At 45.6% G+C, this 27,204-nt stretch overlaps 1 protein-coding gene across 1 annotated transcript; it reads left to right on the top strand.

Annotated features, from left to right (window-relative positions):
- Nucleotides 1-9,368: 9,368 nt before the first annotated feature.
- Nucleotides 9,369-18,603, top strand: HEBP2 (heme binding protein 2). Its single transcript, XM_002832961.6, has 4 exons — nucleotides 9,369-9,750; nucleotides 10,298-10,433; nucleotides 11,124-11,304; nucleotides 18,038-18,603. Exons 1-4 carry the CDS (start codon nucleotides 9,649-9,651, stop codon nucleotides 18,234-18,236), a joined length of 618 nt encoding a protein of 205 aa, XP_002833007.4. The 5' UTR covers nucleotides 9,369-9,648; the 3' UTR covers nucleotides 18,237-18,603.
- Nucleotides 18,604-27,204: the final 8,601 nt, after the last annotated feature.

Below are 27,204 nucleotides of genomic sequence, written 5' to 3' on the forward strand. Positions count from 1 at the left end.
TTTTTAACAGGGTCTTGGTCTATCACCAAAGCTCGAGTGCAGTGGTGTGATCATGGCTCATTGCATCCTTGACCTCCAGGGCTCAAGTGATCTTCCCGCCTCAGCCCCACTAGTAGTTAGGACTATAGGCTCAGCCACCATGCCCAGTTAATTTTTTAAAAAAAATTTTTTTGTAGAGACATGGTCTCATTATGTTGCTCGGGCTGGTATCAAACTCCTGGGCTCAAGTGATCCTCCTGTCTCAGCCTCTTAAAGTGCTGGGATTGCAGGTATGAGCCAACACACATGACCTTGGAGGCAATTTTTAATCTGTTACTTATCTCTTCTGTGCCTGGGTCTCATTGCGCACATGTAGACACTCAACTGTAGAACAACCTGGGGAGACCATTATGCAGGACTTACGAGCAGGCTGAGAACTGACTAGTTTGCAGATCTGTTAAAGATGCAGGCAGAGGACTCTTCTGGGAAGTTGGACACTGAACCTCTGTAACACCTACATTCTCAAAGTCATTAGGGAGTCAAGTCCAATTCCTACTAATTCTTTAATTTATCTTAATAAAGAAATAATGCAGGCCAAGCATGGTGGCTCACACCTGTAATCCCAGCACTTTGAGAGGCTGAGGCTGGAGGATCACTTCAGGCCAGGAGTTAAAGACCCCATTGCTAAAAGAAATTTTTAAAGAAATTGCCAGCCATGGTGGTGTGCGCCTATAGTCCCAGCTACTCTGAAGGCTGAGATGGGAGGACTGCTTGAGCCCAGGATCACGCCACTGCACTCCAGCCTGGGTGATACAGCAAGACCCTATTTCTAAAAAGAAAAGAAAAGAAAAAGAAAAAAGACAGGAAGAATACAATAATTCTACTGCAACAGTGAAAACCCCACATGTAATAGTTCAAGGAAACATCTTAGCAGCCCTAAATTTTGGGGAAATGGTCTTTCATCAAGTGATCTATTAGAAACATTTTATCTTAGCTGCATCAAAGATTAGTTCCTTTTAAGTGCTTTTGAGAATGTGAGCTATCTAGTTGTGATATATTTGGTCATCTATTTTTAACTTCAAAGCATAAACCTTTTAAAATCAGTATGGATGAACCTCTCTTTTTTCATAAACACATCCAACAAACTTAGAAGTTACATCAAGCCTCACTCTGATTAAAATTTGTATCTTAATTTTTAAAAGCATTTCCAGCTTTAGACTTTAGCTTTTTTATCCTCAACCCCACAATTCAGTGTCTCTTCATTTTCTGTGGCAGACAAGAAAGGTGGTTCTCAGGTGTTCCTAAAAACACTCAATTCCTATCTATGTGTCTGCCAAATTCTATGACTGGCATTCATTCAACATTTATCATGCAATTATGGATCAGGCACAGAGCAAAGCGCTCAGTGTAGGAGGCGCTTCACGGGTTGCTTTGTGTCTAAATCATTAATGGGTATTCTAATTCTCATCAAAACTGAAGGAGAAGCCTGCCAAAAGAAAAGATTAAATTTCTTGTTAGAATACCAAGTTGCTACCCATTTTACAGTTATCACATATGAGACAGTGGTAACTATAAGAGGACCAGATAACCAGATAACTGCCAAGAGTGGTGGCATGCAGCTGTAGTCCTGGCTACTCAGGAGGCTGAGGTAGGAGGATCCCTTGAGCCCAGCAGTTCAAGGCTGTAGCGCTCTGGGATTGTGCCAATCACATTGTTATTTTTAAAAATAACATTATGTTTGCACTCCAACTTGGGCAACATAGTGAGGCCCTGTCTTAAAAAAAAAAAAAAAAGAAAAGACCAGATATTTAACTATGTTATGAGTGCATGGATGACCCCAGAAAGGCCAAAATCAAATACTATTTGTTGCTAAAACCCACTGTATTAGTCCGTTCTCACACTGCTGTAAAGAATTACCTGGGACTGGGTAATTTATGAAGAAAAGAGGTTTAATTGACTCATACATCTGCAGGTTTTATAGGAAGCATGGTTAGGAGGCCTCAGAAAACTTACAATCATGGCAAAATGTGAAGGGGAAGCAAGCACGTCTTACCATGGTGGAATAGGAGACAGAGAGTGAAGGGGGAAGTGCCACACACTTTCAAACAACCAGATCTCGTGAGAACTCACTTACTATCACGAGAACAGCAAGGGGCAAGTCCGCTCCCATGATCCAGTCACCTCCCACCCAGCCCTTCCCCCGACATGTGGGGATTACAATTCAAAATGAGATTTGAGTGGGGACACAGAGCCAAACCCTATCACCCCGCAACACCTACTACAATACTGTATAGAATAAATACTTTTCAAGTTATTGTTTCTGAAAAACATTACCCCAAACATAATATTATTTAAAAAAACAACCATTTTCTTATCCTCACAGTTTCTGTGGGTACTGCAGGGATAGCTTGTATCTCCTCTATGACTTCTGGGACCTCGGTAGGGAAGACTCAAGGATGTCTGGAGGTGACTCAATGGTGGGCAGGAATCATCTGAGCACTTGCTTACTCAACATGAGCAGTGGTTGATGCCAGCTGTCAGCCAGGTCCTCAGCTAGGATATACTAAACATAGCTCTCCATGGAGCTGCTTGGGGTTCCCTTCAGCATGGCTGTTGGATTCTAAGAGCAAGTGTCCCAAAGAAAACTAGGTGAACAACTTTAATGATCTAGCCTTCTACTGTCATCGTAAGCCTGCCAAGTTTCAAGGAAAGGGAGAACAGATGTCCACCTCTTAATTAGAGATATGTCAAAGTCATGTTATAAGAACAGCACATTGGATGGAAGATAATGTTGCAACCATCTTTGGGAAATAAAAATCTGCCACAAGTATGGAATAAATAAACAACGTATGACCCAATGATATTACAGACAGGGCTTTTCTCAAATATTTTGAGCTCTCCTTTAAAAACACAGATCAATAGCATTTTTGCACCCCCTTGAAGTTAATCAAGGCACGGTGACTTGCTTTGGTCAATGAAAGTGGATGGAAACAACTTATGTAACTTACTGCAGGAAGCATTTACAGTTGATCCTCATTATTCACAAATTCCATATTTGCAAATTTGCCTGCTTGCTAAAATATCTTTATAACTCCACTGTCAATACTCACAGCATTTTCTGGTCACTCACAGACATCTGCATGCACACAGCTTTGGAAATTGCAGGTTGCCCAGTGCACACATTCCCAGCTGAAAATGGATAAGGCAAGCTCTGTTTGTTTTAGCTCTCGTGCGGTAGACAATGTCCATTTTACTGTCTATGGACTGCCACCGTTTTTGCATTCTTGTGCTTTTTGTTTGCTGTTTAAAACAGTCCCCAGGCTTAGGGCTGAAGTGCTGTCTAGTGTTCCTCAGTGCAAGAAGGCTGTGATGTGCTTTACAGAGAAGATATGTGTGTCATTCAGGCATGAGTTATAACGCTGTTGGTCGTGAGTTCAATGTTAATGAATCAACAATACCTGTTAAATAAGATATCTTTATGCAGAAATACACATAAAACAAGGTTATGTATTGACTGGTTACTGAAAATACTGTGACCAGAGGCTTACAGGAACCTAACTCTATATTTCCCCTAGGAGCAATGGTTCAGTATTTGCTAAATCAGTGTTGATGGTTACTTTAAGGAATGTAACTACCACAAATAATGAGAACCAGCTGTATTACTGGTATGGGTCTCTCAGTGCTCTCTTCCCTTGCCAGGGTGATTGTGGAGGTATCTGTTGACATAAAGGTGCCACGCTGTACCATCTCATGGAAAGGGGCTGTCCAAAGTCCTCATTCAGACCCAGAGAGGACTCTGCATGAACAAGGAATCAGCTGTTGCTTATGGCCAGTGCTATGTGCGGTTGTTTCCACAGCACAACTTAGTCTTTCCTCACCAAACACACCACTAAATATCTGTTCCTAAAATACCGCTTGTAAGGCCAGGCATGGTGGCTCATGCCTACAATCCTAGCACGTTCTGAGGCCAAGGTGGGCGGATTGCTTGAGCCCAGGAGTTCAAGACCAGCCTGGGCAACATGGCAAAACCCTGTCTCTACAAAACCAACAAAAAAATTAGCCAGGTGTGGTAGCATGCGCCTGTAATCCCAGTTACTCAGGAGGCTGAAGTAGGAGGATTGCTGGATCTTTGGGAGGCCGAGGCTGCATGAGCCGTGATTGCACCACTGCACTCCAGCTTGGCTGATGGAGTAAGACTTTGTCTCTAAATAAATAAATAAATGAATAAATACAAAAGTAAAATATTGCTTGTTAACTGAAGATAAATAGTATTTTTGAAAGACAAAAAGAAGAAACATTTGGGTATTCTGCTCCTCCCCCATCAGCTTCACAGATTTCAAAATGTGGAAAATAGAACTTATCTCAAAATTTGCTGTACAGCTTAAATAAAATATCCGCTTCATAGTGTCATATAAACATTGATGAAATATAAGCAAATAAAAATTACTATAATTAATCAACAAGAAAACTAAAACTAACTCGATTATTTTGAAATAACAATATAAAACTTGAATGAAGATTGTTTATTAACTTTAAATAATTTAAAGTTTATTAAACTTTACTAAACTTTATTAAACTTGTTCTAAACTGAAATCCTATTATTTTGAAATAAATCCTTTTCTTTCCTTCCTCTGTTCTTTTATATGACTAGTTACTGCCTTGTAAATACAGATAATGCAGTGTAGTCACCTCTGTTACCTTCACTAATTGCATATTCCAAACCCTAAAAAACAAACGTCTCCAAATTTAGCCTTAGATTTTCTGCAAATAAAATATTGCCCTCCAAAAAAGACATTGATAAACGTAAAAGATAATCTTTAGATTAAAATAACAGATTTCTTAAGCAATGATGTAAATTACATCCTTTTTCTTTTTAAAAAAAAAACCCGTGATAAAGTTATATTTTCAACTTTGCAAAGTCACCTAAGCAATGGATCACATCTGTTACATAGTTAAACTAAACAAGCTATTTTTAAAAATAAGTTAAAAATTCATTATTTAGCCTTTACTAAGTAAATCGAACTAGCTCTGCATAATAACAGACCTGACAGAACCACTAGAAAGTGCCGTGAGTCCTCAGGCCACTGCACGGTTGTTTGGGCAGGTAAGGGCAAGGAAAAGAGAAGACATCGATTGCTTTAGAAGCACTAGGCCCATACAATGGGGTATTTCTGGCAATTAAAAAAAAATTAAGTACTGGTACATGCTACAACATAGATGAAAACATTACACTAAGAGCAAGCAGCCAGTCACAAAATATCGCATATTATTTTTGTTTGTTTGTTTGTTTGTTTTGAGATGGAGTTTCACTCTTGTTGCCCAGGCTGGAGTGCAATGGCAGGATCTTGGCTCACTGCAATCTCCGCCTCCCGGGTTCAAGTGATTCTCCTGCTTCAGCCTCCCGAGTAGCTGGGATTACAGGCATGCGCCACCACGCCTGGCTAATTTTGTATTTTTAGTAGAGATGGGGTTTCTCCATGTTGGTCAGGCTGGTCTCGAACTCCCAACCTCGGGTGATCCGCCCTCCTCGGCCTCCCAAAGTGCTGGGATTACAGGCATGAGTGACCACACCTGGCCTAAATATCACCTATTATAATACATGATTAAATTTGTACAAAATATCCAGAAGAGGCAAATCCATAAAGACAGAAAGTAGGTTAGTGGCTGCAAGGGGTTGGGGCAAGGGAGATGAAGAGTGACTGCTAAGCTACATGGAGTTTCTGTTTGGACTGACGGAATGTTCTATAATTAGAATTAGATAGTAGTAATGATGTTTGTACAACATAGTGAATATACTAAAAACCACTGAATTGTACATTTTAAAATAGTGACTGATGCTATGTGAATCATATCTCAAAAAATATTTTAAAGCACCAGGTGCACTGTTTTAGTCTATTTTCTATTGCTGATAACAGAAAATCTGAATCTGGGTAATTTATAAATAAAAAGAATTTATTTCCTACAGTTATGGAGGTTGGGAAGTTTAAGGTCAAGGGGCCACATCTGGTGAGGGCCTTCCTGCTGGTGGAGACTCTCTTCAGACTTCCGTGACAGCACAGAGCATTACATGGTGACGGGGCTCAGTGTGCTAGCACAGGTCTCTCTTCTTCCTCTTATAAAACCACAAGTCCCATTCTTGTGCTAACCCAATAATCCATTAACCCATTAACCCATGAATGGATTAATTTCAGAGCCCTCATCACCCAATCACCTCTTAAGGCCCCACCTTTCAATACTCCATATTGGGGATTCAGTTTCAACATGAGTTTCTGAAGAGATGAACATTCAAACCATAGCATACACCCACTAGGATGATTATAATCCAAAAGCCAGATAATAACATGTGCTGATGGGGATGTGGAGAAATAGAATGCTCGTACACTGCTGGTGAGAATGTAAAGTGGCGAAAAAACAGTCTGGCAGTTCCTCAAAAAGTTAAACATAGGGTTACCATTTGACCCAGAACTTCCACTCCTAGGTATTTACCCAAGAGACATGAAAACATACATGCACACAGAAACGTGTACATAAACATGTATAGCAGCTTTATTTATAATAGCCAAAAGTTGAAAATGGCCCAAATGTCCCTCATCTGATCAGTTGATAAATAAAATGTTTATCCAATGGACTATTAATCAGCTATAAAAAGAAATGGAGTACCTGCCACAACACAGATGAACCTTGAAAACATTCTGCCAAGTTAAAGAAACCAGTCACAAAGCACCACATACTATTGAGTCCATTCATATGAAATGTTCCAAATAGACAAAACTATAGAGACAGAGAACAAATTAGTAGTTGTCTAGGCATAGGGAATGGGGAATTGGGAGGTGGTGGCTAAAGGTTCTAGAGTTTCTTTAAGGGTGGGAAGTGATGAAAATGTTCTCACCTTGTGATGATAGTTGCCCAGCTCTAAAGATCCTAAAAACCATTGACTAGTACACTTTAAATGGGTGAATTATATGGTATGTGAATTATATCTCAATAAATCTCTTGGAAAAAATAAAGAATACATCTAACAAAAAAAAATTTAAGGGACATTTATTCCTTTTCCAATTGTTATAATAAAACCAGGTGGAAGAGAATGGTTTTAGCAGTTAGAAAAAAAAATTACAAATCTGGGGTTTAGCCATTAAAAGTTATTTATAAAAATGAGAGAATAAAAGGCAAGAAGAAGTTATTTCACATTACAGACCTCTCCCTGGCCCCAAAGCGTAATATGTGCTTACCAAGTCAAAAAAGAGACACAGTTGATTCACAAGCTGAAGGTTTGAACTTGAATAGAACCCTAGGCAGGGCAGTGCCCCACTGCCCCGCCCTGGTGCCACTAGGCACAGCACCAGAGAGTAAAAATTCATCAGTGGGGAGGTGGACCCTCAAGGTTTGGCAGTTTAAGCACCCAAGCTCTGGCTCAGGGATATGGGGAGTAGGGCAAACAAAACCTACTTGGAAAAGAATTGGCGAAGAAAACCAAAAATTGCCTTCTGCAGGGCTGGCGACAGAGAAGGAGGCAGGGCCAGGGAAAGGAGCATTTCATATCACTAATCTAACTTGGGAGGCTGTGGGGGACCATCTTCAACTTGCCTTAAGAGGAAAGCCAGATGGCCGATTGGAGAATCCACAGGAGGGAGAGAAGGAAAGGGAATGTAGCTGGTAGGATGCAATAGCCCCTTCCTTTCTGGACACAGGAGGGCAGCCAGGGCACCAGGTCCAGGCAGTAACCTCACAAGAACAGCAGTTTTGCAGCTTAGAGATCACCGACCTGGCCCACCCAGCTACTCATTCTGCTCAGTGTGGGCTAGTGTAGGGCCACTCTCTGCCCCAAGGGAGTGGACAGCTCTGTAGCCTGGGGCCCTGCCTCTTCTTCTGAGGCAGTACTGCTTCTGTGCTCTTGGCCTGGTCCTCCTGGCTCTCAGGGGTGGTAACAGCCTTCCCTTCCTGGGCAGTGCCCTTGTCACTGCAGGCATTGATCTCCCCTCACTCCTGCTCTTCCTCCATAGGTGAGGAGGCAGAAGAATCACCCCACCCTCCTTCCCATTTCTCTAGAAGGACAAGCTGCTCTTAGAAAGCCTTCTTGAAAGAGATTTATTTATTTATTTATTTATTTATTTATTTATTTATTTTAATTTTTTAGACAGGGTATCACTCTGTTACCCAAGCTAGAGTGCAGTGGCTCACTGCAGCTTCGACCTCCCCAGGCTCAAGCCGATCCTCCCACCTCAGCCTCCCGAGTAGCTGAGATCACGACCCCAGCACATCCAGCCTTTTTTTTTTTTTTTTTTTTTTGGAAGGCAGCTATGCTCACTACTATACTATCAACGCTATTTTATTGTATTTTTGTAGAGGCGGGTTTTCGCCATGTTGCCTAGTCTGGTCTCGAACTCCTGGGCTCAAGCGATCACCCCCGTCTTGGCCTCCCAAAATGCAGGGATTACAGGCGTGCGCCACCGTGCCCAGCCTTGAAACGCAATTTCGTCTTCTTGGAAGTCTCCTTGCGGGGGAGGGAGCCTCCCCTTTGTCCTCAGCACCCTGGCTAGGGGGTGCTGGCTCCATGGCATTGCAGTGGCCCCGGCTGCCTCTTCTGTTCACAGGGACCGACTCCCCTTCACCTTTGGGGGATGTCACCATTGCTTTTCACGTGGCCACCCTCCTGTCCGTTGGCTTTCGCGTGGGAAGTGCCCGCTGCCTCTGCGGCGGTCACGTCGCCCCGGGGAGCCTCGGAGCTCTGGCTGCCCACGATGGGAGTCCTCTGGGGGGCGCCAGAGCCGCGCCGGGTCCCCGCCGCAGGGGACAGTAACGCGGGGTCGGCCTGGCCGGCGGAAGGGGGGTGCTGGGGAACAGAGCCGCACCCCACTCGTCTCCGGAAAGCCCTGGTAACCAAAATTCTTGAAAAGCACTAGTGTCTGGCCTCGGCACTAACTCTCCCCGAGTTCCCTTAAGCCTGCGGGGATGACTCAGAGGGTCTGGGGTCCTGTCGGGGAAAAGTTCAGAAACCAGAACAGTTCCAGATTCTCTCCATGTGTCTGTGGTCCCACCACCTCCTCCGCAAGGGACCCTGAAAGCTGTCTGGGACCTAGGACACCTTGAGATGAGTACGGCCATTCGCCCTGGCTGAGCCCCAGGCGTGCGGGCAGGGGCCGCGGGGGTCGGGTCGCCAGCCGCCACCTCCGGCCTTTCTCTGACCGCGGTGCGCTGGGACACCCTCGAGGCAGCTCAGCGCCCGCGGTTCCCAGCGCGGGCGGGGCCGCGGCAGAGGCGCCCAAACCGGTTGCACAGAAACAGCGCCACCCCCGACTGCCCGCGGGGCCACCGGTGTGTGCCCTTCCTTCAAAAACAAAGGCGGGGCGTGGGCGGGAGGTGCCTCAAAAGAAGGCGGGCCGAAGCGAGGTGCGGCTCCCTGTCGCCGCGGAGGGGCGGGGGCAGGACGCGCAACTCCGGCCGCAGCTGTCCGGGGGTCGTGAGCCGGCCCCGCCTTGGTGGCTGCGCCCCCTCGCGGTCCAGAGCCAGGCGCATCGGGTGGGCTCGGGTCTCCAGCCCGGTGGGGAGGAGGGACCGGGTCTGCGGGGCGGGGACTTGGGGCCTCGGCGGGGCGCGCACACGCAGGCGGGGCGGCCCGCGGTGCGGGCCCTCTGCGCGGCTGGCCAGGCTCCCAGAGCGTCAGCGCCGCCCATGGCCAAGCCGCTCCAGCCAGACCCCGGCGCGGCCGAGGACGCAGCAGCCCAAGCCGTGGAGACGCCGGGCTGGAAGGCCCCGGAGGACGCCGGCCCCCAGGTAGGCGCCGACTCGGGAGCGGAGGGGCTGGGCCCGCCTTCGGGCTAATTTGCAGTGAGGCCAGCGGGTCCCATAGAGTTAAGTAAAAAGTACAATTTTTTAAATGGTCTGAGTCCCTACCCCCTATGCTACGCAAACGAGAAACCCCGGTCATTTAGCTCTACCTTCACCCCTACCCCTAGTGCAGGTCCCATCTCAATTTCTTGTCTTTGCGGGGTGGTGGGGCGGGGAGGAACTGGTTACGTCCCAGAACGCGCGGTGGAACCCTTCGAACCGAGGGGGTGTAATAGATGCTTGTCTTAAAGTGTGATTCGAGTCCCCAGCGTGTGGGGTTGGGGCCGCTGCGGTCCCTAATCGCAAGGAGGGGAACCTCGTGGAGGGGCACCTCCCAGACCTAAGGAGCGGGGACCTCAGGCCGGACCCCGGGGTGGTGCAGCGCCTAGACAGGCCGGCTCCAGGTCGACCCGAGATCATGGCACCGGTATTTTTGCATCTCACTCCTACCCTCTTAGAATTGCTTCTCGAAGTTTTCTCTGTTCCACTTTAGCCCGGAAGTTATGAGATCCGACACTATGGACCAGCCAAGTGGGTCAGCACGTCCGTGGAGTCTATGGACTGGGATTCAGCCATCCAGACGGGCTTTACGAAACTGAACAGCTACATTCAAGGCAAAAACGAGAAAGGTAAAAGCAGTTTTCCTTGTAATTATGCATATTGTGAAAGAGTCCCCGGGCTTATTATTGAGTTTTAGCTTATTAAAGAAATATCCTTTATAATAGAAAAATAAGCAAGTCATCAAAGACTTGTCTTGTTTTCAGACAAGACTCCTCAGGACCAGGGTTACACTGGGTATTACTTTTCAACCTCTGTTCTCCGATTTTGCTGGATGAACTGGGGTTTGGTGTAACTCGTGATAGGTCCTTTTCCATGGCTAACACTTCAAGATAATTTGGTGACTGGTAGGATCAGAGACGTCGGGAAGCAAGAAGGTACCAAGAGTAGAAACATCAAGTCATAGCTTTTGGTCTGGCTTTGCCGCTATTTATATTTTAGTAGGTCTCTTAGCCTGTGGGACCTCATTTTCTGAATGGTAAGAAAAAATAATTTACTGACCATGTAATCTCTAATTTCCCCTTTTATCTCTAAAAATTAAGAATTTATTAACCCAGAATATCAGTATTACAGAAAGTGGTTTAATGTGGGCAGTGAGCAATTGAGTAATTTTGGCCTTACTGTTTTAATATGAAAATTATCTTAAAGGTAAATATGTCAATAATGTGAAGTAAATCAAGAAACCCAGATCAAAAAAGAATAGGTTAAATGTTTAAAGCTGTCAAAAATACCCTAAATTTGCTTTCATTTTTATGTCACAGAGATGAAAATAAAGATGACAGCTCCAGTGACAAGCTACGTGGAGCCTGGTTCAGGTCCTTTTAGTGAGTCTACCATTACCATTTCCCTGTATATTCCCTCTGAACAGCAATTTGATCCACCCAGGCCTTTAGAGTCAGATGTCTTCATTGAAGATAGAGCCGAAATGACTGTGTTTGTACGGTAAGTGGTAGATAATTTATAGCCTTGCTGACTGCTAGTTTTACTTGCGTGCACTCACAGTTTAGCTCCAATGCAATTTCAAAAGGCTTTTCACCCTTCCATAAAATCAGGTCTAATGCATTTTGTGATGTTTTCCTGCTGGCTTTGTTGTATATGTTACTGAGGTCTGTCACAAGATAATAATCACTTCATTTAATGAGTCTATTGCATGCCCTTCATATAAGACACGGTGCAAATTATATGCTCCCAAAACAAAAGACTGCAATATAGTTAGACCTGAACAAAAATACCTTAAAACAGAAGTCTTAGTTTGTTCAGGCTGCTGTAACAAAATACCATAGGCTGGGCAGTTTATGAAAAACAGAAATTTCTCTCTCACATTTCTGGAGACAAGGAAGTTCAAGTTTAAGGTGCTGGCAGTTTCAGTGACTGGTGAGGGCCCGTTTCCTGGTTCATAGATGGAATCTTCTCAGAAATGCCCTCGTGTGGTGGAAGAGGCAAGGCAGCTTTATTGGACATGTTTTACAAGGCTCTACCCCCATGACCTAATCACTTTCCAAAGGCCTCATCTCCTAATACTAATCACTAACACATTAGTGATTAGGTTTTCAAAATATGAATTTTGAGGCCCAGCACTTTGGGAGGCTGAGGCAGGTGGATCACTTGAGCCTGGGAGTTAGCGACCAGCCTGGGCAACATGGCAAGGCCCCATCTCTACCAAATATATATACATATATTAGCCAGGCCTGGTGGCACATGCCTGTGGTCCCAGCTTACTTGGGAGGCTGAGGTAGGAGGATCACTTGAGCCCAGGAGGTCGAGGCTGCAGTGAGCCGTAATTGCACCAATGCACTCCAGCCTGGGTGACAGAGTGAAATCCTGTCTCAACAAAAAGAAAAATGTATATATGAATTTTGGGGAGACACAAACATAGAGTTCATAGCATTCTGCCCTGAACCTGTAAAATTCATATCATCTCACATGCAGAATACATTCATTCTATCCCAGTAGCCCCAAAAGTCTTAATTCATTCCAGCATCAACTCAAAAGCCTAAATTCATCTAAAGATCATCAAAATCAAATCTGAGGCTCAAGGTACAGTTCATCCTGAGGCCGATTCCCCTCCAGCTATGAACCTGTGAAATCAAACATGTTATATGCTTCCAAAATACAATGGTGGGACAGACATAGGATAAATACTGCATTCCAAAAGGAAAAAATGGGAAAAAAGAAATGGGTAACAGGTTCCAAGTAAGTTCTAAATCTTCAGATTAATTTTCTTTGACTCAAAGCTCTTCCCTCTGGGCCCACTGGGATGAAGGTCCCACTTGTGAAGCTCTGCTGAACAGAGGTTGGGCCCCCAAGGCTTCAAGTGGCCCTGCCCATGGCTTTGGATGGCCCAACCCCACTGCAGCTCTCACAGTTGGAGGGACCGCCCCTGCAGCTCTATTAGGCTTGAACTGCACACCGGTGGCCCTCCCAGTCTGGTGTGCTCTGCTCCCATGGCTCTGTTGGCCATTTCCCTATTGGGGACTCACTGCAGTAGCTTGCTCTCACTGTGGCCCTCTGCTCGGGTCACATACCCAAGGCCCTGGGCAGCTCCATCCTTCAAGGTGGAGGTAGCCACACCCCCACAGCTCATGTACTGGCAGAGGTGGCACCACATGGATGCTGCTGAGGTTAACTGCCTGTGCCTTCCGGAGGGACAGCCATCGCAGCCCAGGCCACACTTCAGCCCACTGGAGCTGAACCTCGGGCATCCAAGGAGGGCTGCACTGGAATGCAGGAAACAGATGGGTGAGGCAGTGCTAGGCAGTTGAGTTCCAAGGCCCCCCAGGTGCCCAAGGACCCTCCTTTGAAATTGTTCTGCCCTCCCCAGGCACTGAAACTTGGCATGTGATGGGAGAGGCAGCTCATAATTTCTAGCATGCCTTTGGCACCGTTCTTCCATTATGCTGGAGAATAGGTCCTGGTTTCTGTTTAGATGGCAGTTCCACTAATCTCTTTATCAAAGCGTTGCTTGGCCTTACCCTTGTTCTCTCTCGAACAAGCTTTCTCATTTCTTTTAATATGGATAGGATAAGAATTTTCCAAATGTTTAAGTTCTGCTTCCCTTTTGATTAAAAATTTACTCTTTAAATTCTCTCTTCTTGTATTTTACTATCAAGAGAAGCCAAGCCACATCTTCCATTCATGTTTTGCTTAGAAAATGTTCAGCCAAATATCCTATTTCATAACTCACAAGTCGTACTGTCCACATTACACTGGGACACAAACACAGTTTCTTTGCCATGTCATGCCAAGGGTCACCTTTTCTCCAAGTTCCAACAAATGTTCCTCATTTCCATCCGAGACCTTATCAGAGTGGCCTTTACCTCAAACCACCATGATCCGGTATGACTCCCACCCTCTCCTTAGACTGCCGTTGCCATCCTCAGCAGTGCCTCTGTATCTGTCACATGGTTACTGTCCTCTACCACGTGACCCTTACAGCAGTCATGTGTGGACCAATCTGTTCCCTTAATACTTGCTTATCCTTTACATTTCAGAGTGTTACTCTCTTGTCATTTCTCCTGTCCCATTTCTTTACCTCCGTTGGCTCCTCCTCAGCTCCCCACCCTAGGATCACTGTCGATGCCTGTTTTAGACCCTCATTTCATAGCCGACTTGTTCTGGGCGATCCATTCATATTGCTTCAACTCCCTGAGTCGAATGATTCTCAGATCTATTAAGTGTCTCCAGATCTGATTTCCCTACTTGTTGGACATCTCTCTTTGGGGTTGGGGGAATCAAACTCAACAACCCTAAAAATGAGCCTTCCCCCAATTCCCAAATCTCTGATCTTATAGTGCCTGTCTCAGTCGAGGGCCTCATCAGCCAGATAGGCTCCTCTTTTTTTTTTTCTTTTTTTCTGAGACAGGGTCTCGCTCTGTTGTCCAGGCTGCAATATAGTGGCATGATCATAGCTCACTGCAGCCTGGAACATCTGGGCTCAAGGGATCCTCCCACTTCAGCCTCCTGAGTAGCATGTGCCACCACCATGCCCAGCTAATTTATTATTTTTTGTAGGGACAGGATCTCAACTATGTTGCCTGGGCTGGTCTTGAACTCCTGGGCTCAAGCAATCTACTTATCTCAGCCTCCCAAAGCATTGAGTTTACAAGCATGAGCCACCATGCCCAGTCAAGACAGCTTCCTGAGCAAGGAATTTACAGTCACCATCAGCACAATGTTCCTGACAATTGGTTCTCAAATCTGGCCCATTCACCTCAAAAATGATTCAGGGCTTTGTTCCCTTCTGTCTATCGCCATTGTGACTTACTCGGGTCTTCATCTTCTAGGACGGCACTAAGTCATCTTTGTGTACCCCAGTTCTCGGCACATGCCTGACACTCCCAATAGATACTGGGATGTTGATTGACCTCAACTGAGTTATTTCTTGACTATTTCACTTCAGTAGCCTGCAAGCCGTCTTCCCTGCCGCCAGTCTTTTCCTCTCCTCTTCCACACTGGAGCTGTCATCTTTCTTACCACAATGACAAAAGCCCAAAATCTCCGTCGGATTCCTCTTGCCTCCCCAGGGAAGCTCAGATTGTTCACACAGTGCACAGTGCCACGTATGACCTGGCCCAGCCCTGTCTCAGCAGCTCCCCTTCCCACCACTTGGGCTTCTCACCCTTCATGGAACATGCCATGTTCTTCCACATCTGGTTACCTTTGACCTCAGGCACGTTAGTCCACTTTTCCTTGCTAAAATTTCCCTGTTTTAAAATGCACGTGATCATAATACTTACTATCTCTTAGGGTTGCCATGAAGATCGGGTGAGTTCATTTATGTAAAACACTTGGAACATGAGCATCAAGCATTCCTAGCTCTAGTACTCTCTTTTTCCTCTTCCTGGAGAGCCCACTGCCACCCTACTGGACAAATGACACCTTTTCTGTGATCTTCTTCAATTTCTCCACCTAGCTAGGTACTCTGTCCTGGTGCCCTTCCTTCTATTCTTCTTCTTCTAAGTAATAGTGACTTATTTATAGATGGAAACTTCTTCAAGAATATGACAGCATGTTACTACGTCCATATATTCCAGCCCCTGGCAAGGCAGGCATGTGGGGGTGAGGGAGGCGGGCTCCATATATGTTGTCTGTGTTCTGAATAAAACAGTGAATAGATCATTGTGAAACAATACACATTCAGAGAACAAAAGCTTATTTCTAATTAGAGGGTTCAATATTTGATTTTAAGGGAAAATGAATTTGAAAACAAATTCCTTTTAGGCAGAACATGCTAAGCATTGGTTATTCATTAAGGAAATAAATAATACATTTAGGAGCCAAAATGTTTCTGTTTTTTTTTCTTTGAGACGGAGTTTCACTCTTGTTGAGCAGGCTGGAATACAATGGCACAATCTCAGCTCACTGCAACATCCGCCTCCCAGGTTCAAGTGATTCATCTGCCTCAGCCTCCCGAGTAGCTGGGATTACAGTCGCCCCCCCAACTATGCCTGGCTAATTTTTGTATTTTTAGTAGAGATGGGGTTTCACCATGTTGGCCAGGCTGGTCTGGAACTCCTGACCTCAGGTGATCCACCCGCCTTGGCTTCTCAAAGTGTTGGGACTACAGGCGTGAGCCACCGTGCCTGGCCCAAAATGTTTCTTAACCCGTGGTTCAGAATTATATTCAATCGACATGAAAAGGATAGAACGGAAGAGTTATGTCAACTCACCTGCTGTGTTTTATTTTGCATACATGTGCATGCAGATATTCCTACACTTGACAGGATTAAAAGGGAACTGCATGCCAGGAATGGTTCTGGGTGCTGGGTAGACATTGTTATATAAAACAGACATGGTTTGTACCCTTAAAAGAGATGACACCTCATCTGAAGCGTGGTAGGATTGATTTTTTGCACTGGCACATTGATAACAGAACTTATACCAAAGAAGGCATATTAGAAAATTTTTGTTTCTCAGTGTTTCTTATTCTTAACCCTCAAAATCAAATTCATCATGCTTACGTGTCAGCAGCTCAGCTAGGTCAGTGCTGTCATGATTTAATCTCAGGATGTTTTTGTTTATATACTGTAAAAGCTATACTTAAACTTTTATTCTCTTTTCCCACTTTTTGTTTTAACCTTTTGACTGTCTTTTCTTCCACATCCCCACAGCATCCTGACTGGATCCTTCCTCGCCAGTCTATTATCTGTCTGCCTATATTCTAATCCAGATCTGATCAAGTTGCACATTTCAGCTCAACATCCTTGGAAATAACCTCAAAAGGCCTTAGGCTAATGCACAGGGTTCTTCCTTCTAGCTCTCACTCACCTTCCTGGCCTCATTTTATGTCTCACTATGAAAACACTTGGTATTTTTAGATTTATGGTCTCTTTCCTATCACTCCCCTTTCTTTGTTCAGCAAAACCATCCTCCATTCAGGCCCAACTCAGATGACTCTCCTTACCCCAGATTTAATCACATCCTCAACGCTCCCACAACACTTTGATCCTGTCCCTGTTTAAAACCCTTCTCAGAGGCCAGGCATGGTGGCTCATGCCTGTAATCCCATTGCTTTGGGAGGCCAAGGCAGGTGGATTACTTGAGCTCAGGAGTTTGAGACCAGCCTGGGTAACATAGTAAGACCCTGTCTCTACAGGTTTTTAAAAAAATTAGTCCAGTGTGCACCTGTGGTTCCAGCAACTCGGGAGGACTGCTTGAGCCCAGGAGGTCAACGATGTAGTACGCTGTGCCACTGTATTCCAGCCGGGGCGACAGACAGAGCGAGACCCTGTCTCAAAAAAACAAACAAACAAAAAAACCTCAGGATGTATAGAGACAGCTGCCAAAATGTTGATCTCTTCCATTGGATCATATATTCAGAGAGGTGAAAACTATGTCATATTCATCTGTAATCCAGTGTTTATTCTTTTCCCTAGGAGAGGGAAAAAGGGGCAATGTTCAAGTGAAAATCGAGTCTGAAAAAGGGGCTTTACAGGGGTGTTGGTGTAGTTCTCTGATCAGCAGCACCAGCATGGATGTGGGAGCTCGGTAGAAATGCAGACTCTCAGGCCCCACCTCAGACCTGAATCTGCATCGTAGCAAAATCCCCAGGTGACCTGTATGCACGTTAAAGGTTTGAGAAGCACAGGGTATAGCACTTGAGATTGTGTAGGTTCCAAATCCACCTGTCAACAGATGGAAGGAGGGGATGCATCCTCCTGGTTTCCTCAGTGCTTCTGAGGTCACATGGAGACCAGGAATCACAGGCAGGAGTGGTCAGTTCATCTGCTGACAGAGAGTAGCTTTTTTTATTTTTATTTTTTGAGAAAGAGTCTTGCACTCTGTCGCCCAGGCTGGAGTGCAGTGGCATGATCTCGGCTCACTGCAACCTCCACCTCCCAGGTTCAAGCGATTCTTCTGCTTCAGCCTCCCAAGTAACTGGGACTACAGGCATCCGCCACCACACCTGGCTAATTTTTGTATTTTTATTAGAGATGGGGTTTTACCATGTTGGCCAGGCTGCTCTCGAACTCCTGACCTCAAGTGATCCGCCCACCTTGGCCTCCCAAAGTCCTGGGATTACAGGTGTGAGCCACCTCACCTGGCTGAGAGGGAGTAACTTTGAAGCTGCACTTCACTCAGCATTCACAGTACTAGCGCCCGCTTTTTGCTTCAGGCTGACATTCACATCAGTATTAAAATCATTCATGGTTATTATTTCCTTTCTCCTTTGTAGGTCTTTCGATGGATTTTCTAGTGCCCAAAAGAATCAAGAACAACTTTTGACATTAGCAAGCATTTTAAGGGAAGATGGAAAAGTTTTTGATGAGAAGGTTTACTACACTGCAGGCTACAACAGTCCTTTCAAATTGCTTAATAGAAATAATGAAGTGTGGTTGATTCAAAAAAATGAACCCACCAAAGAAAACGAATGAGAAAATGAAAGGAAGTTCTGCTGTCAGAGGCAAAACATCTGTTTATCATAGACATCAACATGACCTATAAGTAAAGTGCGTGTCTAGTGTCTTCTATTGAGAGTACTACTATTAATTCAGCTTATTTCCAATGTGCCTTTTTAATGCTTGAAGTTTTATCTACATACACAGGTAACAGAGGACAGTAGTCTGTAAACATATAAATTGGTCATAACTATCGTGGTCTTTATTTCTGTGAGGATCTAGGGAAATTTCATGTCACTTCCCTCCTTCACTGCATCACAATCATATTCCCTTTTTTTTTTCTTGGATTTGTGTCAGTTGGATGATATCCCCTCCAGATAGTATCAATAAAATGTTAAAGTTATTTATCTTGTGTGGAACCACTAGGCTGTCAGGCCCGGAGAGGTGAAATTCAGCTGGACACAAAAATCAGATTGTCTTTTGTGGCTGCCACCATTACATTCTCTGTTGTACGTATTACATTCCCTCCTGCATCCTCCCACTGCGCCACTGCCCAAGAATACTCCATTTAACTCCATTTAAATGTAATGAATTCATTCCTTTCTTTCTAGTCTCCACTTAACCCCTAACAATCTTGCTTTATCCCCTAAACGTTTCCCTGAACTGTCACGTATTTTCATTCATTCTTTAACTCATTGTAGGGAGTCCCTGCTGTGTTCCAAGCACTCTGCTAAGGACTGGGAGGTGGTAAGAAAATCTGTGTCCCAAGCCCCTCATCACTGACTTCCTCTTCACTAATTCCAACAACATCTTTCCACCTCCTGAACTATTTCATTCACCCTCCCACTGTGAACACCACAGACAAGGCCCCTGGCCCCATGGAGTTTACATTCTAGAGGGTGAGAGAGTTCAACACAAATAAGATACTTGAAATGGGCAAGTGTGATGAAGAACAGAAATAGGGCAGTGGGGTAGAGTGTGGTTAGGTAGGGTGCGGTGGACATCACATAAGGTGGTCAGCAAAGGCCTCTCAAGAGACAGTTGAGACTTGAATGATGAGGAGGAGTCAGATGAAAGCCAGGGGCAGAGGTGAGGGGAGCATCTTGGGCAGAGGTGACAGTGTTAAAGGGAGAGGCCACATTCGGTACCCAGAACAAAAAGCTGCACACACTGCTTGCTGAGCAAGAGAGCACTGCTCTTGTAGGGCACAGTCTCTCGGATAAAGAAAACTGCTGACCTTATGCAGGGTTTTAGGAAGGATTAACAGACTTTCAAAAGCATTTAGGAGTTGAGGGAGCTTTAGTTGTGGGGATGCGGTTACCACTGCTGATTAGCATGATTTAGAAGCCTGGTTTGGAGGTGAGGTTACTGATGCGAAATTGTCGTTGATTTGTTTCTGGTACTTGTTACGGTGGCCAAAGAATGGTCAGTTTTATTTGGGATTTGAAGTTGTGGCAGACAAGGTGAGGTGTGCCACTCAAATTTACCTTCAAGAAAGTACCAGCTGCCCAGCTGTGAGGGGTGTGGTTCGCTGACAGTCTCCCCTGTTACCGTCTTCAGGGTCCACGCCAGATTTCAAGATAAGGACACACTATTCTATGGGAGAGAGGGGGACCTAGTCTACAACTGAGCAAGGCAGTGGTAGCTGACAGCATGCTTTTTTCTGGCAATTTCCAGCCAATAACTGAGCAAGGTGGTGGTATAAGACCTAGCCATTTAGGCCAGGTGCAGTGGCTCACATCTGTAATTCCAGCACTTTGGGAGGCTAAGGTGGGAGGATTGCTTGAGCCCAGAAGTTCAAGACCAGTCATGGCAACCTAGTGAGACTGTCTGTCCAAAAAATAAAAAATTAGCCAAGTGTGGTGGCACACGCCTGTAGTCCCAGCTCCTGAGGTGAAAGGACTGCTTGAGCTCGGGAGGCGGAGGTTGCAGTGAGTCATGATCATGCCACTGCACTCCAGCCTGGGTGACAGAGCAAGATCCTGTCTCAGAAAGAAAAAAAAAAAGACCTAGTAATTTCTACCAACTCGAAACCCCTCTAATAAGCAGTCTCTGCTCTGGAGCTTTTTGGTGGGCTGGTAGAGACTTTGTTAGATCCTACAGTTCCTCTGCTCAATCCTGCTTTTCCCTTTTCCTTTCAGAGATGTCACTTCACCAGTTTTGTACTCCTAACTCCATCTCAGCCTAAAATTGGCACAATTGGTACCAGTGGCCCACGAACGTAGGTGGTAAGACAGCATTTGCAGGCTGAGTGACTCACTGTCTAGCTGGCTCGGAGGCCCCCATCCCTGGTGGACAGGTAGCACAGACAGTCCCTGGCACAAGAAGGCTGTCCAGCGATGAAGACTTCAGATGAAATGGCATGCTGGTGCAGGGGAACACAATGACTGGTGGGTGATTTGGGTGTCTCAAATATGAGCAGAGTGGATAAAAGAGACAAGGACAGTGGGCTTCCATGGTTATTGCTGAGTTGGATTGACGTCCTGCAAGTGGATAATGAAAAGCTGAGGTCAATTAACAAACAAAACTAAGTATGAGCGGCAGAGTCTCTGTGGTAGCTTGCCAGCAATCCTCATCTCATGCTGTAGCCAAGCAGAGCAAGCTGAAGGTCAAGCACAGGATTTGATGGTAAAAGTAGCTAACAGCCAACAAATACTCAACCAAGCCAGGCCTGTTAGATCAAGGTCGGAATCGAACTTGAGAACCTAAAACATGGGATGGGAGCGTTTAGTGGATCTCCCCAACCATCTGCCTCCCTAGGAAACTCCCTGAATATTCAGATCCTGCAGAAGAGGCCCACCCTTCCCCATGAAAAGCTGGAACTACCCTCCCTTCCTGCCTCTTCCCTAACACAAGGGAAGACAGCGTCCAAGGTCTTTCCCCATGAAGCAACAGGTGCCCCTCAGGATTTGTCCCTCCCCTTCTCCTGGCTACTAGGCCTATAACGAGACTTAAGTCACAACATAACTGATTGCAGCCGAGGGGTCTGATGAGGGAGAAATGGACTCTGTGCCAGAGAAGCCACCTAACCTGGTGGCATGCACTGCAGGGGCCCGGGGCGTACTCTTGGGACTGGATCCTGAGGGTGCTTGGTCAAAGGGGCTGGGTTTATACAACTAGATAAAGGAAAGGGTATATTGACTTGGGGCTCTCAGGATAGAGGATTTCACACCATGAGAAAAATGCCAGGAGATAATACAGACTCACTGCTCTCACTTCACTCACTTGGTAGAAGCCTAGAAAGAGTGATCAAAATGTTGAAATGCCTGAATGGCTGGGACAAACAATAGAGAAAGGAATGAGAAGGCTCAAGGAAGGGAGCATGCCGGCATGGATATATGAGGCAAGGTGACCCATCAGACAATTATGTTCTACGGGAAGGCCCAGGGGACCCATCCTTCAGCAAGGCCTCTGGGAATGCACTGATAAGCGGGCTTGAGCATCATGAAGGAGCTCAGTGGTGGCTCTCCTTGGCAGGCTGGGGCTGGCAGGAAGGGCTGTGATGGAACTTTGCTTGCTGAGAGCAATGTGGATGATGATGAGACCTTGAAGAGCCCAGGTGGCAGTGCCAGCCACAAGCCAGGGTGCCATCAGTATCCTGTTAACCACTAAGCTCCAAATGGCAGCCAAGGGGTCCTGACCTGTAAAGTCTCATGGAAATAGTTGGTAGGACAAGGCATTCCTAGGGACAAGACAGCTGACTAATCAACAAGGGTAAGGCTTTATATATAATCAAAAGCAAGCAAGAATTGATGAGCAGGGGACTGAGAGAGATCACTCCAATTAAAAAACAAAAATACGATTCCTTGCCAGTTTCTAGTTCAGTTTTCTGACCTAGAGCTCATTAATTGCAGAGGTGACTGTATCCTAGGGGAAAGTTTCCTGCATCATTTCAGCAGGTGTACACAGTAATGATCCCCTCATTCTTTTTCTAAAGGATCTATGGCCGTTTACTCAGGTGGCTCTACCCTGGGGAAAGAGGAATACCTGGATACGTCAGGGTCCAAGTTAACGTCTGATACCCAGAAACCCAAAGTGTCATTACAGTTCCTCCTCTTCCCATTAAAATGGGAGCACACAGAGGTTAGGAAGTAAATGCAGTTCTAATCAAAGTTTGGCTTACAGCAGATCTCCTGGGCCTGCAGGTTATCTGCCTAATCCCTGAATGTAGAATTGAGACTGACATCCTTGGCAGGCAGAATAACCCCTACGTTTGTTCCTTGACCTGTGGGGAAAGAGTATAAGCTTCTAAACTCCCTCTCCTCCAATCAGGACAGTAAACCATAATAAATATTGCCTTGAACAGTGTTTTTTAAGCACCTCAGGTGAACATGTTTCTGGCCATGGTGATGAATTGGGAACCCAATTTACCCGTCCCTCTTAAACAACTAAAAGCCCAGACAAAATATATGAAACAATGGTTTTCGGACACTGAAAGTTCATAGTACAGGACTGTGATCTCTGCGAGAAGGGGGAATGATGAGGTGAGTCCAGTGATTGCTCAAGCTAATGGCCTGGAGGCAGTTTCTAGGCAGCAAAGCAGGGAGGGGGAAGCCAGAGACCAGTGGTCCTGCTGTGTTGAGGAGATGGAGACCAGTGTCACCAGAGGCCAAGGTGAGTAAGTGAGAGGAGAGAAGCAAGCAGCACACACACAGAGAGTGCTGTATAGATCTGCAGTGGGTCCCCTAGAGTCCTTGGTTGAGTGAAGGTGTTAGAAGAAACTACTTAAGCCAAGAAATGAGTAACTGGAAAGTAGTAGAGCAAATAATTTACAGATCATCTATGGGGCTGGGAAAAGTTTGTGTTTTCACTAGCTAGAGTAGAAATAACTCATAATGCATGGGTCATCAGGTGGAGTCCTCCAAAGGGTGTTGCCTTAGTACTGAGGTCAAATTGTCCCTAGACCAAAGGCTTCTTTGGACTTCCCCTAACAAAGCTTAAAGGCAAGCCTTGGAAGGATCAAACTAACTTCAAGAAACTTAACTGTGAATCAGAATAAAGCCCAATACCATTTATAGGAATATAACAAAATCCATCAACAAACAACGTAACACTCATAATTACCAACATTCAGTAAAAAAATTACTGGAAACAAAGAGAAATATAAATTATGGCCCATAATTAGGAAAAAAAGTAATCATTAGAAGTAGACCCAGAAGTGACAGATATGAAGAAATTAGCAGCTTGAATTATGTGATGTGGCAGATCTTATGTATTGGAGGTAGGGGGAAAGAAGATGCAATGTGGAATAGATGACAAGGCCCAATGAGAGAATCACAATGCAGGTCCCTGGGGCCCTGAAGCAAGGTGATTCTAACTGCAGGAGAGAACCATATGCTTTTTGAAAAACAGCCTGTGCTGTGCTACTGGGCCCTGGTAGACACGGAACTTTGAGACCCAGTGATGCTGTATCCAGAACTGCGCATCTTAACTAGGTCCTGGGGGAAGCACTAAGTCATAAGCTAGTAGAATCGGCAGCAGCCCATTGGAAGATGGAAATGATATGTACAGGAGCAGTTCCAAGCCAGACCGGAGGACATAAGCAAACTGCAAGAGCAATTATCCCAACTGCCATGTCTGCACAGTGGCACCTACATCCCCCCTCCCTGTGCTTGTTGGAGGACCTGTATGATCCACTGAAGGAAGAGGAATGCTTGGGCTTGGTTTGTTGATTAGTTATCTTCTGTAGTCGCAAGCTGAAAATGGACCCTCACTCAAAGGTGACATTGAAAAACAGGAAAAAAATTGCAATCTTCCTGCAAAAACTGGGCAGAATTTTTTGAGGTACACTGGATCATTCACTTTGTGAGGGAGGCCAGGTAAAATATTTATGGAAATGGCAGAAAATGGCCTGCCAGCTGATCAGGAGTTTGGGAGGAAAAAACATGGATGATTAGGAGGTTTGGGGTAGAAGCATGTGGATGGGCATATGGAGTGGACACAGAACTTGAAAAACTGTATCACATGTTAATGCCCACCAGATAGCACCCACCACAGAAGAGGCACTAACCAACCAAGCAGATGAAATGACTTAGCCTGTTCTGTTAGCTCTTGCCAGTGCCCACCTCAGTGCTGGTAAAATGCACACACAAAATGGCAGTGGTGGCAAAGATGGAGGCTATTCATGGAACCCACCAACATGGGCTCCCACTTACCAAGGCCAACTTAGACACTGCTCACTGTGACTATCCAGCCTGCCAGCAACAGATACCAATGCTGAGACCCTGATGAGGCTGTGAGGACCAACTGGTCACTTGATAGCAAATTCACTATGGTAGGCTCATTCTTTCCTAGAAGCACCAGCAGTTTATTCACACAAGCACAGACTTCCTATTCTAGGTATGTGGTTCCTTTCGGGCCTACAGGGTCCTGAACACAATCTAGGGACTTACAAAACATCTGACCTGTCAGCGTGGATTTGCTGAATATGTGATCTATACATGTTAACACCCAATCAGGAAGAGTTTGCCAATGGCCATAGGATCCACTGCTCCAATCACATACTGCACCACCTAGAAGCTGCTAGCCTGATGGAATGTTGGCATGGCCTGCTTTAGCGCCACGTGGGAGATAATACCCTGCCAAGATGTGCTACCATCTCCTGCACACAGTATACTTATTGAATCAGAAAGCCTGTATGATGCTGTGTCTACAACAGGGATATATAGATTTCAGAACCAAGGAGTGGAGGCAGGAGTGACCCCACTTACCATCACACCCAATGAACCACTGAGGGACTTAGTACTTCCCATGCCCACAACTCCAGGTTCTACAGCATCAGAAGTCCTAGTTCTCAGAGAGTGTATATCTTCTCTAGGCAATATTGCAAGAATCCCATTGAACTACAGTCTGCTGCTACTATGTGGGCACTTTGGACTCTGTGTTCAGGGACCAGTAGGCAAGAAGTCACCATCTAGTCCAGGGCAATTGACCCTGAACTGCAAGAGGAGGTAAGCCTGCTGTCAGAGGATGGGGGCAAGAGCAATGTGTGTGGAACTTAGCGGATCCACTGGAGGCACCCTCTGTACTCCTTGCCCAGTTGTAACTGAATGGACTAGTGCAGCAACCCTGGTCTGAGAAGGGTTTGGCTCCCAGGAGCTCAGGACCCTCATGAATGAGAGCTTGGTTTATACTATCAAAAAAGCCACCAAGACCAGCAAAGATGACAGTTATGGGTGAGGGGAATTTAGAATGAAGTGGGGAGTAATGAGGACCAGTTGTGGTTCCAAAACCACCTGCAGGAAGGTGCTATAGTTGGTCCTACCAAACTCCTCTTTCAACATTTATCCTCAGGAAGAGAGCTCCATTGATGCCCTGGAACAGTTACTCTCTGTGTGTTTTTGGGGGAATGGATCCACATAGGCAAGGGGTGGACCGTGGCAGGCATGGAGAGGTGCCACTCAGATCCCCCTTCAAGACAAGACATGCCATCCAGCTGCAAGGAGTGTGGGTAGCCGGCAGCCACCAGCTGCTACTTCACCAGGATCCACCTTAGCTTTCAAGCTGAGGTCACACTATTCTCAAGACAGGAGAGGTTGGTGGCCATTGATTTCACTAAATTATGGAAATTAAGAGCATGCTTTTCTGAGGGGGCCCTCTTGCCAAAAAGACCAAGCAAGGCCGCGGTACAAGGACCTAGCTGTTTCAGTCCAACACAGGACTCCTCCAATGAGTGACCTTTTTCCCAGAGTTCCCCTGGGATGGCAGCTCGCCTGCTCTCCCTGTCTTGTCCTGCTTCCTCTTTTCCTTTCAAAGGTGCTTACTCCAATAATAAAACCTTTGGTATTCTAACTATCTCAGTGTCTACTTCTTGAAGAACCTAAACTGGCAGTAGGATCATACCCCTTAACGATAGCTCAACCACGTTTTCTATCTTTGGGCCTCCTTGTCTTTACCTAGCACATGAGAAGCATTTATTAGGACTTTTTTTCCCCCATTGCTGAACAAATGACTACAGATTGCTCTACGCCTTGTTCTGTGAATAAAGGCTGGCCGCTGTAGAAGGTAGGTCAGAGCAGGCAACTGAGAGAAACTGTATTACAGTTACCAAGTGGCTTATTAAGGAAAGTGGCACAAGAATCAGGTCCATGTTTCATTCAAATGACCCTCATTCCCCCAACATCCTCACATCTGCCAAAGCAAATTATCCTGCTGTGCTCATTTGATGATGGAATCAGCATCGCATGCAGGCTGAACCCCTACTATGGCAGAACCAAGAAAGCCACTCTTTCCCCTCTCCTCCTAAGATGCCACCACAGAGCAGGGCACCAGTGGTGGGTGGGGAGAAAGATGGAGACACAGAAACATCTCCTTTTCATTGTGATTCTCCTAAGGAATATACAGTCACCCCCACAGGAAAAGCAAGAGTTCAATCAAGATTCTTCGGAAATAGTAGGATGGCAGAAAGCAGATCGCATTGAGGTTCTTTCCAACTGACAGACCAAACAGTCATTTGTTTCTCTCCCCACTGATAGTAAAAATAAAGTGGAAATAATTCAGGGCTGGGGCTTCTGTCTATGATTATCTAGAACTTTAAGTATGAGGGTATGAAAGCCATCAGATATACCCCTGTGGAGCTTTTTAAGATGCAGTCCATAACAGAAGCGGGCCCCACGGAGTAGAGTTGCCACACGGAAGGTGCCATGTTTCAGGGATGAGTCTCAATTCTTCTCTCCCTGTATTTCATCCATGCCTGTGGGAAGTTCTCACGTCTCTCCACATGCCACGTCATCTGAACCGCCAGGCGATAGGTTATTCGTATTTTATTCCAAAGTCCATAGGACACGATGTGGACTTGTTTTTCCACGTGCCCTTGTAGATGGCGCCATCCAGTGTCTGTGATGTTCCACCTCCTTTCTTGGGTTGTCACCTCCCCCAGAGACCTTCTGGTCTCACTGCTTTTCTGTTTGTATCCAGCAAAACACTCAACAATTCTGTACAAGAAGACCTCTCTCATTATTAAAAAAAAAATGCATGTATAAACAAAAAGAAATGTTTCCAATAC

The sequence above is a fragment of the Pongo abelii genome, chromosome 5 (genome assembly GCF_028885655.2).
Source record: "Pongo abelii isolate AG06213 chromosome 5, NHGRI_mPonAbe1-v2.0_pri, whole genome shotgun sequence".
NCBI lineage: Eukaryota > Metazoa > Chordata > Mammalia > Primates > Hominidae > Pongo > Pongo abelii.